A 13392-nucleotide genomic window follows, 5' to 3' on the forward strand; every position below is an offset into this window, starting at 1 on the left:
AATCCTAATGACCTGGAGGCCAAGTTTTTGCTTTACTTTTAAAATACAAAAAATATTTTTCTTGGTATGATAAGGCCAAAAGTTTAATTGCAGGAATTATCAAAGAATGTAATTAAAAAAACTCCATGCATTTAACTTCATATGCCCTTCCCCCCTCAAATAACATTCACCCATACCCAAAATGACACTGAATTTAAGAAAAATTCCAAAAATTAGATTCTATACATGGGAAATTTATACATTTGTTGTAATTTTCCAAGTATAGAATTTTCTTATTAGAGGCTTGTCTTAAATTCATCCCCCTCACCATGGGGCAAGCGGTTTGGTTTGCCCCTGCCCACTAGACCTGGCCCCGTGCTTCCTATTCCCCTGTTCTTATAACCTCTGGCACCTGCTTCTCCACTGTATGCCTCCCTGCTGCTGTTTGCCAGATGTATGCACTTTGTCACTCACCACTTGCTTCCTCATCCTGTGCCTGCCTCACCCCTTCACCTCTGCCCCCGCCACTTACCTTTTGTTGAGGCTCTGGCTCTGGCCCTGTGCCGAGCACAGGAGGCAGGGCAGAAACTGCTGCCACCACAGCCTCAACTCCTGGGAGGGGGCGGGAAAGGGGAAGGGAAGATGGACAGAAGTGGGAGTGAGGGGGCAGAGGCAGCAGCTCTGACTCCAACTCCAAGCCTAAACCCAGGGGAAAGGAGAAAAAGCCTAGTCTTGAATTTGAGTCAATACCATATGCAACTCAGGAACTAAATAATACAGTATAGGTTTTAGATGCTTCCATATATTAACTTTTAGAAGAGGCACCTGTACAGACCAATGTTTTATTTGATAAGCTTTTTGCTTGAATAAGTATGAAGTTTTAATAGTTTGCCTATGTTGATTTTAAGAGTTATTCTTATTCTTTCTGGGATTGGTTTTTGAAGATTACATTATGAATACGTTTGACATTAGACTAAAAACAGAATCACAGAGCAGAAACTAACTTATGTGAGACCCTATAATTTTACATTAGGTTGTTATAGTAATTTTCGAGAACACTGGCAGGAGTTATGGCAATGGTAGTTCTAGTTTGCAGCTAAAGATAGATGTCAGTTGCTTCATCTGTAAACTGCTAAATATGACTTATGTTTACTGTCTACTCTACACTAAGACTGCTAAGAAAATGAATGTAATTAACAATTTAGGTTTATTTCCCTTGATTTTTCCATGGATATATATTTGTAATATTTCAGTATTGCATTGTACACTGATCTCCAGCCTTTCCTGGTCCACGAGCAATGACACTGAGGAAGTCACATGCTGCTGGCAACCTCACTGCTCCACCTGTCAAATGGTTTTGAACTTTTTGAGCCCCTATAACCACACTTAGATTGGAGTATCTTGCAGGTAGTATGTGTTTCATCTCATGGATTAGGGACTACTGATGGCTCCTTTTTATAAAACCATTTCTTGAAATAAATAAAAAAAAAATACTACATTAAAACTCTAGTATTCTATCGATTATTAACAATTCATCTTTTCTAACCAATAATAACCTATCTGCTCTGTTTAGATCAAACGGTATTCTAAATGGGACTCTAGTATAGACAACTTCTGTTTTCCACTTTAGATTATACTGCTGACCACTAGTTCAAAGAGTTATCCAACATTTCACAATGCAGTAACCTAAAAAGTAATCTTGAAATAACAATAACAAGATATCACAACAGATGTTCATTATGGGGAAACATTCCCAAACATGTATTTCAGAGCCAAATATTAGCAAAATGGCTGTACAACAAACAGAAAAATTTACATTTTATAAATTCAGTTTCAGTTCACCCAACCAAATTTTCTAAGGTGAGAAATCCAGACAGAAACAATGCAAAATTTATGAAAAATATAAAAAAAGGAGGCTGAACGGCACAAACTGAAGAGAATAAAAACAAATCTTAATAAAAAACATCAACAAGTAAGTTAAGTTTGTGGTCTTCAGCAGCAACAGACCTCTAAAATAAAAGTGGCTAAATGAGAAAGCTTATTCTGTATGTGTGCAATATGAACTATAATAAAATCCCAATACCTAATGTCTTGCCTACCAAACCTGAATTGTAATGGAGTCGTTTAACATGGTGGAGCCTGCAAGATGACAGTCAAACTCACTATAAATTTCAAAATAATCTGCACTAATTTATGGCATTTCTCTCTTTTAAACACAGTGAATAACCATAACAATTCCATCCATCTTTATCAAAACCAATTAAGCCTTGAACCTAACCCTGGTACAACTGCAGTAAAAGAATTCAGAATTTTGTTTTGTACACTACTAAAAATTCCACTTCAACTAAAATGTTACTTTAGGATGAATCAGTTCAATTTAAAAGTTGAATTTAATGTCTTAAATTCTGCTTAATTATAACTGAAGATGGGTACAGCCTGGCAGCTTTACTGTAACTTGATAAACAAGGAAAAAAGAGCTTCAGCTTTCTTTTATAAAAACTCAATCCCTCCCCCCCTAACATCAGCTGCCCTATGTCTTAACACTGTGCTCTCTCTGCAGCTGATGCACTAACTAGCAGACTAGTTAATATAAATAATGATGCTGGGGGAAAAATTAACTGCTGTGGTGAAGGGCCTAAAATTCAGCAGAAATAAAGTAGTTCACACTTAATGTTTAGTTTCATGGTAGGTAGGGGTCAGAAGGGATCTGAGCAGATCATCAAGTCCAACATTCTTTCCTGCCCATGGCAGGGGGTCGGGGTCAAACGACCCCGGCTAGGTGATTATCTAGTCTCCTTTTGAAGATTGTCAGGGTAGGAGCGAGCACCACTTCCCTAGGAAGTTGGTTCCAGATCCTAGCCACCCTGACTGTGAAATAGTGCCTCCTGATGTCTAGCCTGAACCTACTCTCAGTCAGCTTAGGGCCGTTATTCCTTGTTACTCCCGGTAGTGCTCGGGGGAACAGAGACTCTCCCATTGCCTGCTGGTCCCCCTTGGCAAGTTTGTAGGTGGCCACCAGATCTCCTCTCAGCCTTCTTTTGTGTAGGCTTAACAGGTTCAGGTCCCGTAGCCTCTCCTCATAGGGCCTACCCTGATGCCCTCTGATCATGTGAGTGGCCCTCCTCTGAACCCTCTCTATGCTATCCACATCCCTCCTTAAGTGCGACGCCCAGAACTGGATGCAGTACTCCAACTGCAGCCTGACCAATCACATAGAGGGGGAGGATCACCTCCTTGGACTTGCTCGTGATGCATCTATGGATGCATGACAACGTGTGGTTAGTCTTCCTGACTGCGTCCCCACATTGGCAGCCCATGTTCATCTTGGAATCAATAGTGACTCCAAGATCATTTTCTGCCTCTGTGCTGACAAGAAGGGAGTTCCCCAGCCTGTAGGTACGCTGCTAGTTTTTCCTCCCCAGGTGCAATACCTTGCACTTGTCCGTATTGAAACTCATCCTATTCTCTGTAAACTGTCCAGATCTAGTTGTAGCCTGTCCCTCTCTTCTAGCATGCTAACTTCTCCCCACATCTTAGTGTCACCTGCGAACTTGAACAAGGTGCTTTTCACCCCTAGTCCAAGTCGCCGATGAAGATATTGAACAGTGGGGGCCTGATGACCAAGCCCTGGGGAACCCCACTGCCCATGTCCCTCTAGGTCGAAAATGACACGTCCACCACCACTCTCTGGGTGTGGCCCTCCAGCCAATTTGTGACCTATCTGACTATGTAGGCGTCGACACCACAGTCACCTAATTTTTTAATGAGGATGGGGTGAGACAGTGTCGAAGGCTTTCCTAAAGTCCAGAAAGACTACGTCTACCACGACACCTGCATCCAGGGTTTTTGTGACCTGGTCATAGAAGGCCACCAGGTTGGTCTGGCAGGACCTGTCTCTAATGAACCCATGCTGATTGCCCCTAAGCATAATCTCCCCTGCTGGTTCCTTGCAGATGTGCTCCTGGATAATTTTCTCAAAGAGCTTCCCCAGGACCGAGGTAAGACTAACTGAAGTTTCTAACTTGTAAGATTTATCTTACAAGTTTAGATAAATCCTCTTAAGAAGTCTGCCACTAATGCGCTACATCAATACTAAAAGCAATGGACAAATTGGATTCTTGACTAAAACCAAGAAGCTTAAAAAAAAAAAAAATCACTGTTGTTCATCTTCTGGAAGCTTAACTCTTACTTTTGTGAAATTCAGAAAATGCCTTTTAGTGGAACAATAGTAACAGCCGTTACAACAGCAGCATGTGGAATCTGGGTTTCTGAAAACTATTCATTGTTACTCTTGTGAACATACTGGATATTAGGATAAATTTAATAGCAGCACATGTCTAACTGGCACTCTAATATCTAAATATAAAAATAAAAACTATCTTGTAATGAAAACTAAATGTGTAAGTTCTATGAAAATTTGTTCTTAATGGCTGCAGACACTGCAGTATATAGTTTCATGGTATTAACTGATAAATGAGATGTATATAGACACTGTTAAAGACTACTCATTTAGAATATATTGACAGGGTTTCTCAATTATACACAAGATATGCAATAGTCTTCAGTAAAAAAGCAAGCATTTTCAAGTAAGCGGTCTGTATATTTCACATTTCAATCAACGTACATTTAGTAAATGTAAATTAAAAGTAAATCTTGTTAAAAGATTAAGCTATTTACGGTATAAGTTCTGAAAAGTTAGTTACATTATGTAATATACACAAAACAACATTAGTACAAATAGATTTTTTTCTATTATCTAAACTAATTTCCTGCAGGTCCTTCTGTTGCTATTACCTTCCATGTGAGTGGAGATCATACATGATCTGAGACAACTACAACTGCTAATTGCTTAAATGAACATGCCATGTGCCCTTCCTTGTGCCAGATGCGCAAAAAAAACATGTTAGCAATACTCAGTCCAAAGATTCAGCTCTTTAAGTCATATTATATATTACCCCAAGTTTTCCTTACTCTGCTCTGAAGTTTCAGACTTCAGACAGTAAGAATATTTAAGAGTAATTCACAGCTTTGCTTGTTACAAATTAAGTGGTTAATTCCCAATTTAATTCTCTGAAGAAACATTGCCCAGGGTACAAGAGAAAGCCATGCCAGGTAAGAGGAATCCTACTCCCTACACTGCTGGAGAACTTCTCTGAATGACAGACACCACTACTGAAAAGAAAGTGGCTTTGTGAGATATATAATGACTATCTAAAAATACTCAATGTGGCTTTCAGGGAAAGCTGCAACACTGCTGTTAGGCCTGACATGTGCTTGCTTGTGGCAAGTTACCAGTTAGGAAGTTCCTGCGAGCCAGTTAGCAAATCCTACTCTATATTTATAAAAATTCAAGATGAAATTAGGCTGATTAATCAAAGAGGGGGAAAAAAGACAGGCGAATAAGGGCTAAGGAATAGACAAAAGGAGCTGAGAAGAGGTGAGATACTGGATAAAAACTAAAAAACAAAGACCATCAAGGAGTAGTCTGTCTCTAAACATAATTGTGACTACATTTAGATCTTTCGCATCTTCAGCAGGAAACATATCCTAGCTAAGTACCAGAAGCAAGCTCCACAAAGTTAACTTTTTCCATAATGTGACTAGTAAGCATGAACTTATTTAGGGAAATCTTGATTCATCTTCATAAAGCTATTGGCAAAGCCACAGTTGTTTTGATCTTTGCTTTTCATCCAGATAGCCACTGTGGCATATCCATCCCTTGGTTCCACCACCACTTGATTCCCTTGGACAAATGGAGCTGCATATACCGTTTTCAAAAATTAAAATTGTTACTATAATGACTGAGGTTTAGAATTTGTTCTGAAAACAAGTCAGTTTTATAGATAAGTATTGAAGGGACAGATGGACTTGCATGTGTGTTTAGAGTTTACACTGTATCAAACATTTCTGGCAGAAAGGACAGTACATTTGTCAATGAGACAATATTTTATGTACTTCACTGGAGACAACTGCCAACTAAGGAAATCCATGTAGGTGTGAGGCTATATATAAAACTCCATAGCAAGCAAACAAACAAAGAAAAAAATTAGTGATGTTTTCAAGTTTCCCCAATGGCCTCTTCTAACTACACATGACTAGGTCTGTACCACAGAAAAAGAAGAGGTTGCAGTGGCTGACAACAGATGTCCTATAAAGGAAAAGTACAGCACTGTTTTCAGCAGTTTGGCAAAACGAAAAAAATGTTAGAATTGGAAGTGACTGTTAGGATTAATAGCACTAATAAGGAGTATTCTTAAGCAAGTATTCCCAATTTGGAAAACCCCAAGATTTTTTTTTGTTTTGTTTTTTGGAGGGAAGGAGAGAAAGGGAAACTGAGCACACAAATTAATGTAAAAATATGTATATTTCTTAACCCACCTGCTATTAGGTCATCAAGAGTGTCGGTAAGCGTCTGGGCTGGAGTGGCAACCATTAATCCGTCTGGTTCTTGAACTAACAGCCCCTGCCCATGTCCAGCAATTTGCTGATGCTGTCCTATATTCTGCTGATTACCTAATGCTTTCTGAAGTTCAAGAGAATCTGTCCCATTATAACCTAAATTACTGGAAAAATTACACTGCGATGTTGGCAAAGGCTGGATGGGGACAAACTCTATTGGTTCAGCAGGTGGTGAAGACTGTTGTTGCTCATCATCTTTAGACAAGACTGTGTCAACCTGAGGTAACCCTGAAAAGTTATCCTCTGGTAGACCCTTATCTCCTTCCACTTCTGGAAAGACACCTGTGTGTGGGCACTGTTGCTGCAGGGGAAGTGGTGTGTCTGTCTGACCTTTGGTCTCCAAATATTCTTTGGTAAACTGCTGTTGTGTTTTCATCTGCAACTGCCTTTCCACTTTCTGTAGCTCCTTCAGTATTTTCTTCTTCTTCTGTACTTGCTCTTCTCTGTTCTTTTTAAGTTCTTCAATTTTATCTTTATTTAACGGTTCGCCTTGAATTAATTCCAATGATTTGAGTTGTGCTTTTTCAATAGCACTAATTCTCTGTCCAAGTTCATTCAGCTTGCCTTCAGTCTCTTCTACTATGCATTCCAAAGGCTGGTATGGGTGAAAAGGTGGCAGTAGGTCCTTATCTGCTACCTGCAGGGAACTTGACTTCTGCTTGGATGTACCTAAGCACATGAAAAATGTTTGAAAAAATGCCATGCTGAAGTTACCCCATACCTCCCCTCTCTTCCCACCCAAAACTTTACAACTATTGCTCCACATCTGTGAAACTGAAGTAAGGTAAATGGGGTTATTAAAGACTACACTCCATATTAGAACAGATAGCAGAAGGCAAATTAAAATGGGATTTTCAATGCTGATCCTAATATTCCCTTAAACAAAACTATTTTCAACAGTATCAGTGAAATTAAATCAAGAGTAAGCAGTCCAAAGGCAGTTTTAGCAATTTACTGAGTAGCTTGAATAAAAGTTGTTCTAGTATTCAAAATATAGTAGCAAACTAAATCTAGCAAAAGCACAAATCCTTTTACAGAGGCTACCTTCCCAAAACTAAAAGCGGCAAGCAAAAATGTCCACATCTGAGAGAGGCTAGCTTGACAACAATACTAGCATTTCATTTTGAGTTGTTTAAAAAAAAAATGCTGTAGTATTTCTTCTCTTTGATAAATCTTGTCAAGGTAAATTTCAGCTTCTTGCACTGATTTTCATAGTGGACATCTGAACAATTTCATCATAGAAAATTAACCTCCTGTTTGATCTTCTCCACTAAGTAACCAATGAAAGGTAAGTTTTGGTTCAATGATAAAAACAAAACAATACAACCCTCCCCTAATAAACAAAAACACCTTAAAAAAATCTTTTCAAAATCATGGAAAAAACAACAACCCCTGCCCTCCTCCCCCTCAACTCCCTTTCACACATCTCTACAAATGCTTACAGGAAATCACTGCCTTCAAGGAGACCAACCTTGGTTTGAAAAAAAAGTTTGAGCTGAAAAACAGTTCTACTGCATGGTAACTCCAGTTAGACATTTATGCTTCAAGCAAGACTTACTATGCATTTAATACCAACCATATTAGTATGAAAAATATGTTTTAATAAAAATGATAATAGAGGTTTGTTTACTTTATGAAAGGTGATTCCTCATAGCAGTATTTAATATATTCAAATAATACGAGTGATTTAAAGAACTGAAGTCAACTTGAAAATTTACATGCTTCTCCACTGAAAGTCTGAGTTTAAAAAGTTTCAGACAGCTTTGTTTTTAGAAAAACCTGGGCACAATGTATTTAGAGGAATATAGATCTAGCTAGATCTATATTCCTCTAAATACATTGTGCCCAGGTTTTTCTAAAAACTAAGCTGTCTGAAACTTTTTAAACTCAGATTTGCAGAGATAGATAGATAGATAGATAGATAGATAGATAGATAGATAGATAGATAGATAGATAAGAATTTACTTAAACCCAAAGCAAGCAAATTTAGAACTAATGAATTTTCACAGTATTGCATTGAAACGTTAAGCAAGGGGACAACACCTTTTTCCATCTTTTTTTTTTTTGACCCACTGGAAGTATCAGGTTGAATAGTCATATGCTATCTTTCAGTCTCTCCAATTCTGGAACAGCAACTGTGCCCACTATAACTTATGTTTAATCTGTATTACAGGCCTGTTACCACCACAGCTCTGGTGACAGAGACCCCTCTGTGTCTAGACAGCTGTGTTAGCAAAGTTTTTTTTGCTGTTAATTACGCCAGTTCTCCTATGTAGAAGAAATGTTGCTGGCAGCAGCTTTCTTCTGCAGGAAAAGCTGCATACACACCCGGGTTCTCCCAATACAACCATTTGGCTAATAGACTGAAAGCCTTGAATAACTTTCCCAACACAGCTGTGCACAACTTCACAGTGTAGACAAGGCCCAGGAACAGGTTCAGGACTGCTCTAAAAACTTCCTGGCTGAAGCAGTTCCTTAGGGACTACAGCACTGCGCACAGATCTTGCAGTGTTGCCTTGTGGTTTAGCCCCCACCTCATTTGTGTTTTCCAGTCACCTCTTGCATACCCCTAAAAGAGGGGACATTGGGCAGAGAACAAGCTACATCAACTTTTTATCAATCAAGAGGAATCCTTAGCAAAATGGCAGAACCTGGGCTGTTTAAGTCCACTCTATTGAAGAGACAACTTACTCCTTCATTCCAACCCTGCTTTTTACTGTGACAATAATGATCAGCCACTAAGTCTTGTGACAGAAGAGGAATACTGGAGAGTTATACGGTTAAATGGACAAGCCATTTTTAAATTGCGATCATGACATGAGGCTGCAGTGTCAGCTTCTGACAAGTAAAATCTTCGATGTGGTTTCCACATACTTTCTGTAGCAGTTCATCTGTTTGACTACTTCCCTCAGACAATGCTTTTCATTATTCCCTGAGCCCTCACTGATTAAAATACAGCATTTTTACATAATTCCATTTTGTTTATACAGTGATTTTTACACCAATAATCAAGAGATGTCAAATGGGTAAATAAAGTAAGCTTTTGGTTCATTCTTTTTTGAAAACCTTACCAGGAAAAATAAGTGCTATGGTTATATGAAAAATGTAATCACCTTTAATGAACACCATTAAAGAGCAAGTGCAGGAGAAACATTAAAATAGAATAGAACTAAAAGCTGTACTGTTTCTGCTAGTCTGATCCTTTAGAAATGGAACCTTTACCTACATTACTAATTCCCCATCCCCCTTTATTTAAAATTGCTGACGCATTCTGACACCTCCAGAAACTATCATTATAGCAAACAGATATACCATAGTACGAGCCATACAATGAGAGTGCAACTATTTGCAATCTTCTATTTCCATTCTAGGGTTTTACCTAGCATCTGAATGCCTTCCATATAAAACTAGTAGTAACAGACCATTCATGGCTCTATTTCATTATGTTCACTGTTCCAAAAGTATCAAGAAAATTTCCAAGAAGGGAGAAAAAAAAATATAAAGAGTTAAAGATTAAGTTACTTTGTGTTGGTCAGCAGGAACACTTAGCCCAGGGTGTTTAATGTTGTACAAAGATCTACTAACTTTCACACTGTGATATAATGCAGACACCTTGACAGTTCTCAAATAATTTTACAAACCACTCTAGAAATAGTTTATGATCACTAAACATTCTTAAAGTTATCTCCTGATATCCTGATAAAATTCAAAAATAAAGTCAGTGCACATTAATCAGATTTAGTCCTTTTCTATTACTTGGGCTGTATTTGTAAGGATTTTATCCCTCGTCAGGGTAACGTTTGGCTCTGAAGAATCTCCCTGAGGTCCTTCCTAAGAACCAATGATCTTGTGTTAAGCCATTCTATCATCAGTGCTAAGGCTACATATTTGAACTTCTCTTTGGGCTTTTGATGGAAAGGGAGCTATGAAAATAGTTACAATTAACAGTAACTTTATGCCGTTCCACTCCTCTACTGTGGACAAAACCAACCTGGTTGTCATAAGTAAAAATATTTTCTAAAATGCAAGAGAAATAGCTACATTATAGTCTTGTACTAAGACTCAAACCTTCTAGTTTATTCAAGTACAGGAGGCTCTCAGGCCCATCCCTAAACTGTTATTTATAGAGAAAATTAATCTGTAGCCTGAATCCAGATCTTGGGATCTTCAACCAATACAAAGATGAAGCCAAGCCCAATAATGCTCTTGAAAAGATCAATATAGGGTAATATAGACCACTTATGGATAATTGTAAGAGATAGATTCTCCGTGATTATGAGAAAAGGAAAATTTTAAATCAGTATCAAATTAGTGGGAGCTGTTAAGTTTTCAAATTACAAAACATTTTCCCTGTAACTATTAGAAACCTGTGGCCTGTAATCTTGGGATTGATAGGAAAGCATATAAGAGGTAGGATTCAACATCAGCTTCTGAACCTTAAGTGATTTTTCAGAGGCTCAACAAATGAAACTGTAGTTTAAAATGTCTAAAGTAGTATTATTTGGTTAGCAACTACAATATTCAAACCAGTATCTAAAAATTCTTTTTTGGATAATCTGAGATCCACCTAAACACTGTTAACACTTAAATCCTTGAATATTCAAATGTAAAGCTCTACACAGTGTCTCCTGAATAAAGGCATAAAAACTTTGCTCCTCAGCTCATGTATTAAACAGTCCAACTCATGATGGGATTTCAATGCTGACAACAAAGTCTTGCATCCAGGATGCCACATTCAGTAACACTTGTGAAATCATAATGTTGTATTTAATATCCTACTCTTCAATAATAATGGTTGTCACAACAACATTAAATGACAGGAAAAGATGGATTTCAGCAGGAAGTATCAACAAAGACCATTTAAATTGCCTGTTTATTTTCAGATCCCTAAACATATTAAGCTATCCATAAAACACCCATTTGATTATAAATAGTATGTTTTTAATATCAAGGCAACATCATATCCTTTAACTCATGGATTGCTTAGATACAATAGGACTTGAACTCATAAATGCTAGGCAATCATAACTTATGCATTTTGACAGTGCGTTTCTTTCAAAGATTAATTTTGGGAAAACATCAAAGGATGTTTGACACTGGCAGGACAACATTAACAATTCAAACTAGTTTGAACATCCAACAAGCCATAAGAACTGAAACCAGAACATAACTTCATCATAGTTTATTCATATGACAAAACGGAGAAACATTTTAGTGCCCCGAGTGCACTTAGTTCTACTCCTGTGCTGTACCGTTTAATTATAGTGCTAAAGTTTAGGTAGCATGATTACTACAATGAGGGGCAATCTGTTCACATGATACTTGACTGGCAAGATTTATTTCCATAATATAAAAATTTGACTTCAACATTTTATTAATGCGTTTATTTTAAAGAGAATATAAAATACATGAAATATTATGAAGAGTACATACTACAAAAATGCTGTAATGTTTGGTAGAGGTACAAAAGGTTCATCTTAAATCTTATTTTACAGTCAGACAATTCCACATGTAGGAACACAGGCTGACTTCAGTACTATCAACATTTAGTAAAAGTCAAGCTTTATAAACTAGTTGGCTGTGTGAAAATGGCTACTGCCCCATTTCAATTTTTAAAAAAATTCTACCCTTGTTGGTAGTACAAAAAATATAGCTGTGGTACTAAAAAAAAAATAATTTAACTAGCTTCCCATTGAGCTATAAATTGCAAAACAGTTGGACTATCTGTTCTTTGGCACAGCTGAAAGTTAGAAAAACAAAATCTTTATTTACACACCAGGAACATTTGATCTTAAGTCACCGAGACAAAGAGGGGACTTACGAGGCCACTTCTACATGGCAAATCTTCAAAATGTAAGAATTTAATTCAAAATCTGGAATTTTGAATTACCTTTAAAATGTAGGTGGAAGCAGCTAAACAGGACGGTGAAGAGCCTTATCAGATATTTTCATTTTTGGATACTTATTTCAATTCTTCTTAGACTCAATTATTAACAAGGCTTATTAATGTGTATATCTGGAATAAATATTATTTTATTTCCTTTTTTAAACTATGTACTTCTAAGATACTTCTTCAGGATACTTTCAAAAATCAGATACAATTAGCAATGAAGAATCTATCATTCCCTTCCCTAGTCTCTTCAAAAAAGGTCTGGAAAAACAAAAAAATCGTTTCCAGAGCAACTGTTTCAATCTGCTCTTTGGAACATCTTGCTAGTAAGTGTCACAACCCAAAGTTGTGATTTTTTGTTTGTGTGCGCGCTTCGGCACCGCTAAATTATTTCCCGCCAATTTGTCGCTTTCTTTGCACGGTAGAGTTCTCTGCTGCAAGAGAGAACTCTGGTGCAACGGGGGATTTCCCGCCAGACTATGGCTTCTTTGCAGCATGCATCTCTTTCTTGCATCGTAGTGATACACGCTGTAAAGAAGTTCCCGCCATTTGTATTGGGATTCGCGCCATGTTATTGGCCGATTCCTAATTTAGGCACACGTGGCGATTGGCTTGCTAGCCGTACAAAAGGCTTGGGTAGTTTCCGCCCAAGTCAGAGGAGGGAGGACAGGAGAGATTCTGTGTGAAGATCTCCAAGCGCTGCGGACCCTCGCGGACCCGACGTGCCTCCCCTAAGCAGGCAATAGAACCGAGCCTACGGAGCTTTTGCTTCTCGCTTCTCCCCGTCGCCGAGCGCAATCCTAGATGTATCCCTTTCCTGTAACTTCGGACCCGCAGAGCCCAAGTAACTCCGGGGAAACTTTTCGAACCCAACTTTACCGGACCCGCGGAGCCTAGCAAACTCCATGGCAGCAATCGATTTGTAAGAGTCCTCCAACGAGGGTTCAAGCGGGAGCTGTGCCTGGAAACCTGTCCAGCCTACACCAATACCATCTTTGAGTGTAAGTAAACAATCTTTTCAATCAACCATTACGCCTCCGTAACTAATTCTAACTCGTGTGCGC

The 13392-nt window shown here is 38.2% G+C and overlaps 1 protein-coding gene across 8 annotated transcripts in view; it reads right to left on the reverse strand.

The window, feature by feature from the left end:
- ANKHD1 (ankyrin repeat and KH domain containing 1) overlaps nt 1–13392 on the reverse strand; it is a 175630-nt gene that overhangs the window by 36902 nt on the left and 125336 nt on the right. For 6 of the 8 annotated variants that reach the window (XM_059733404.1, XM_059733401.1, XM_059733400.1 and 3 more), the window contains one exon: nt 6358–7107. The exons of the other annotated variants lie outside the window; for them this stretch is intronic. In XM_059733404.1, the coding sequence (XP_059589387.1) occupies nt 6358–7107 (750 nt within the window). The remainder of the gene's footprint in view (nt 1–6357; nt 7108–13392) is intronic. 8 annotated transcript variants of the gene reach the window in all.

The sequence above is a fragment of the Alligator mississippiensis genome, chromosome 9 (assembly GCF_030867095.1).
Source record: "Alligator mississippiensis isolate rAllMis1 chromosome 9, rAllMis1, whole genome shotgun sequence".
Taxonomy (NCBI): domain Eukaryota; kingdom Metazoa; phylum Chordata; order Crocodylia; family Alligatoridae; genus Alligator; species Alligator mississippiensis.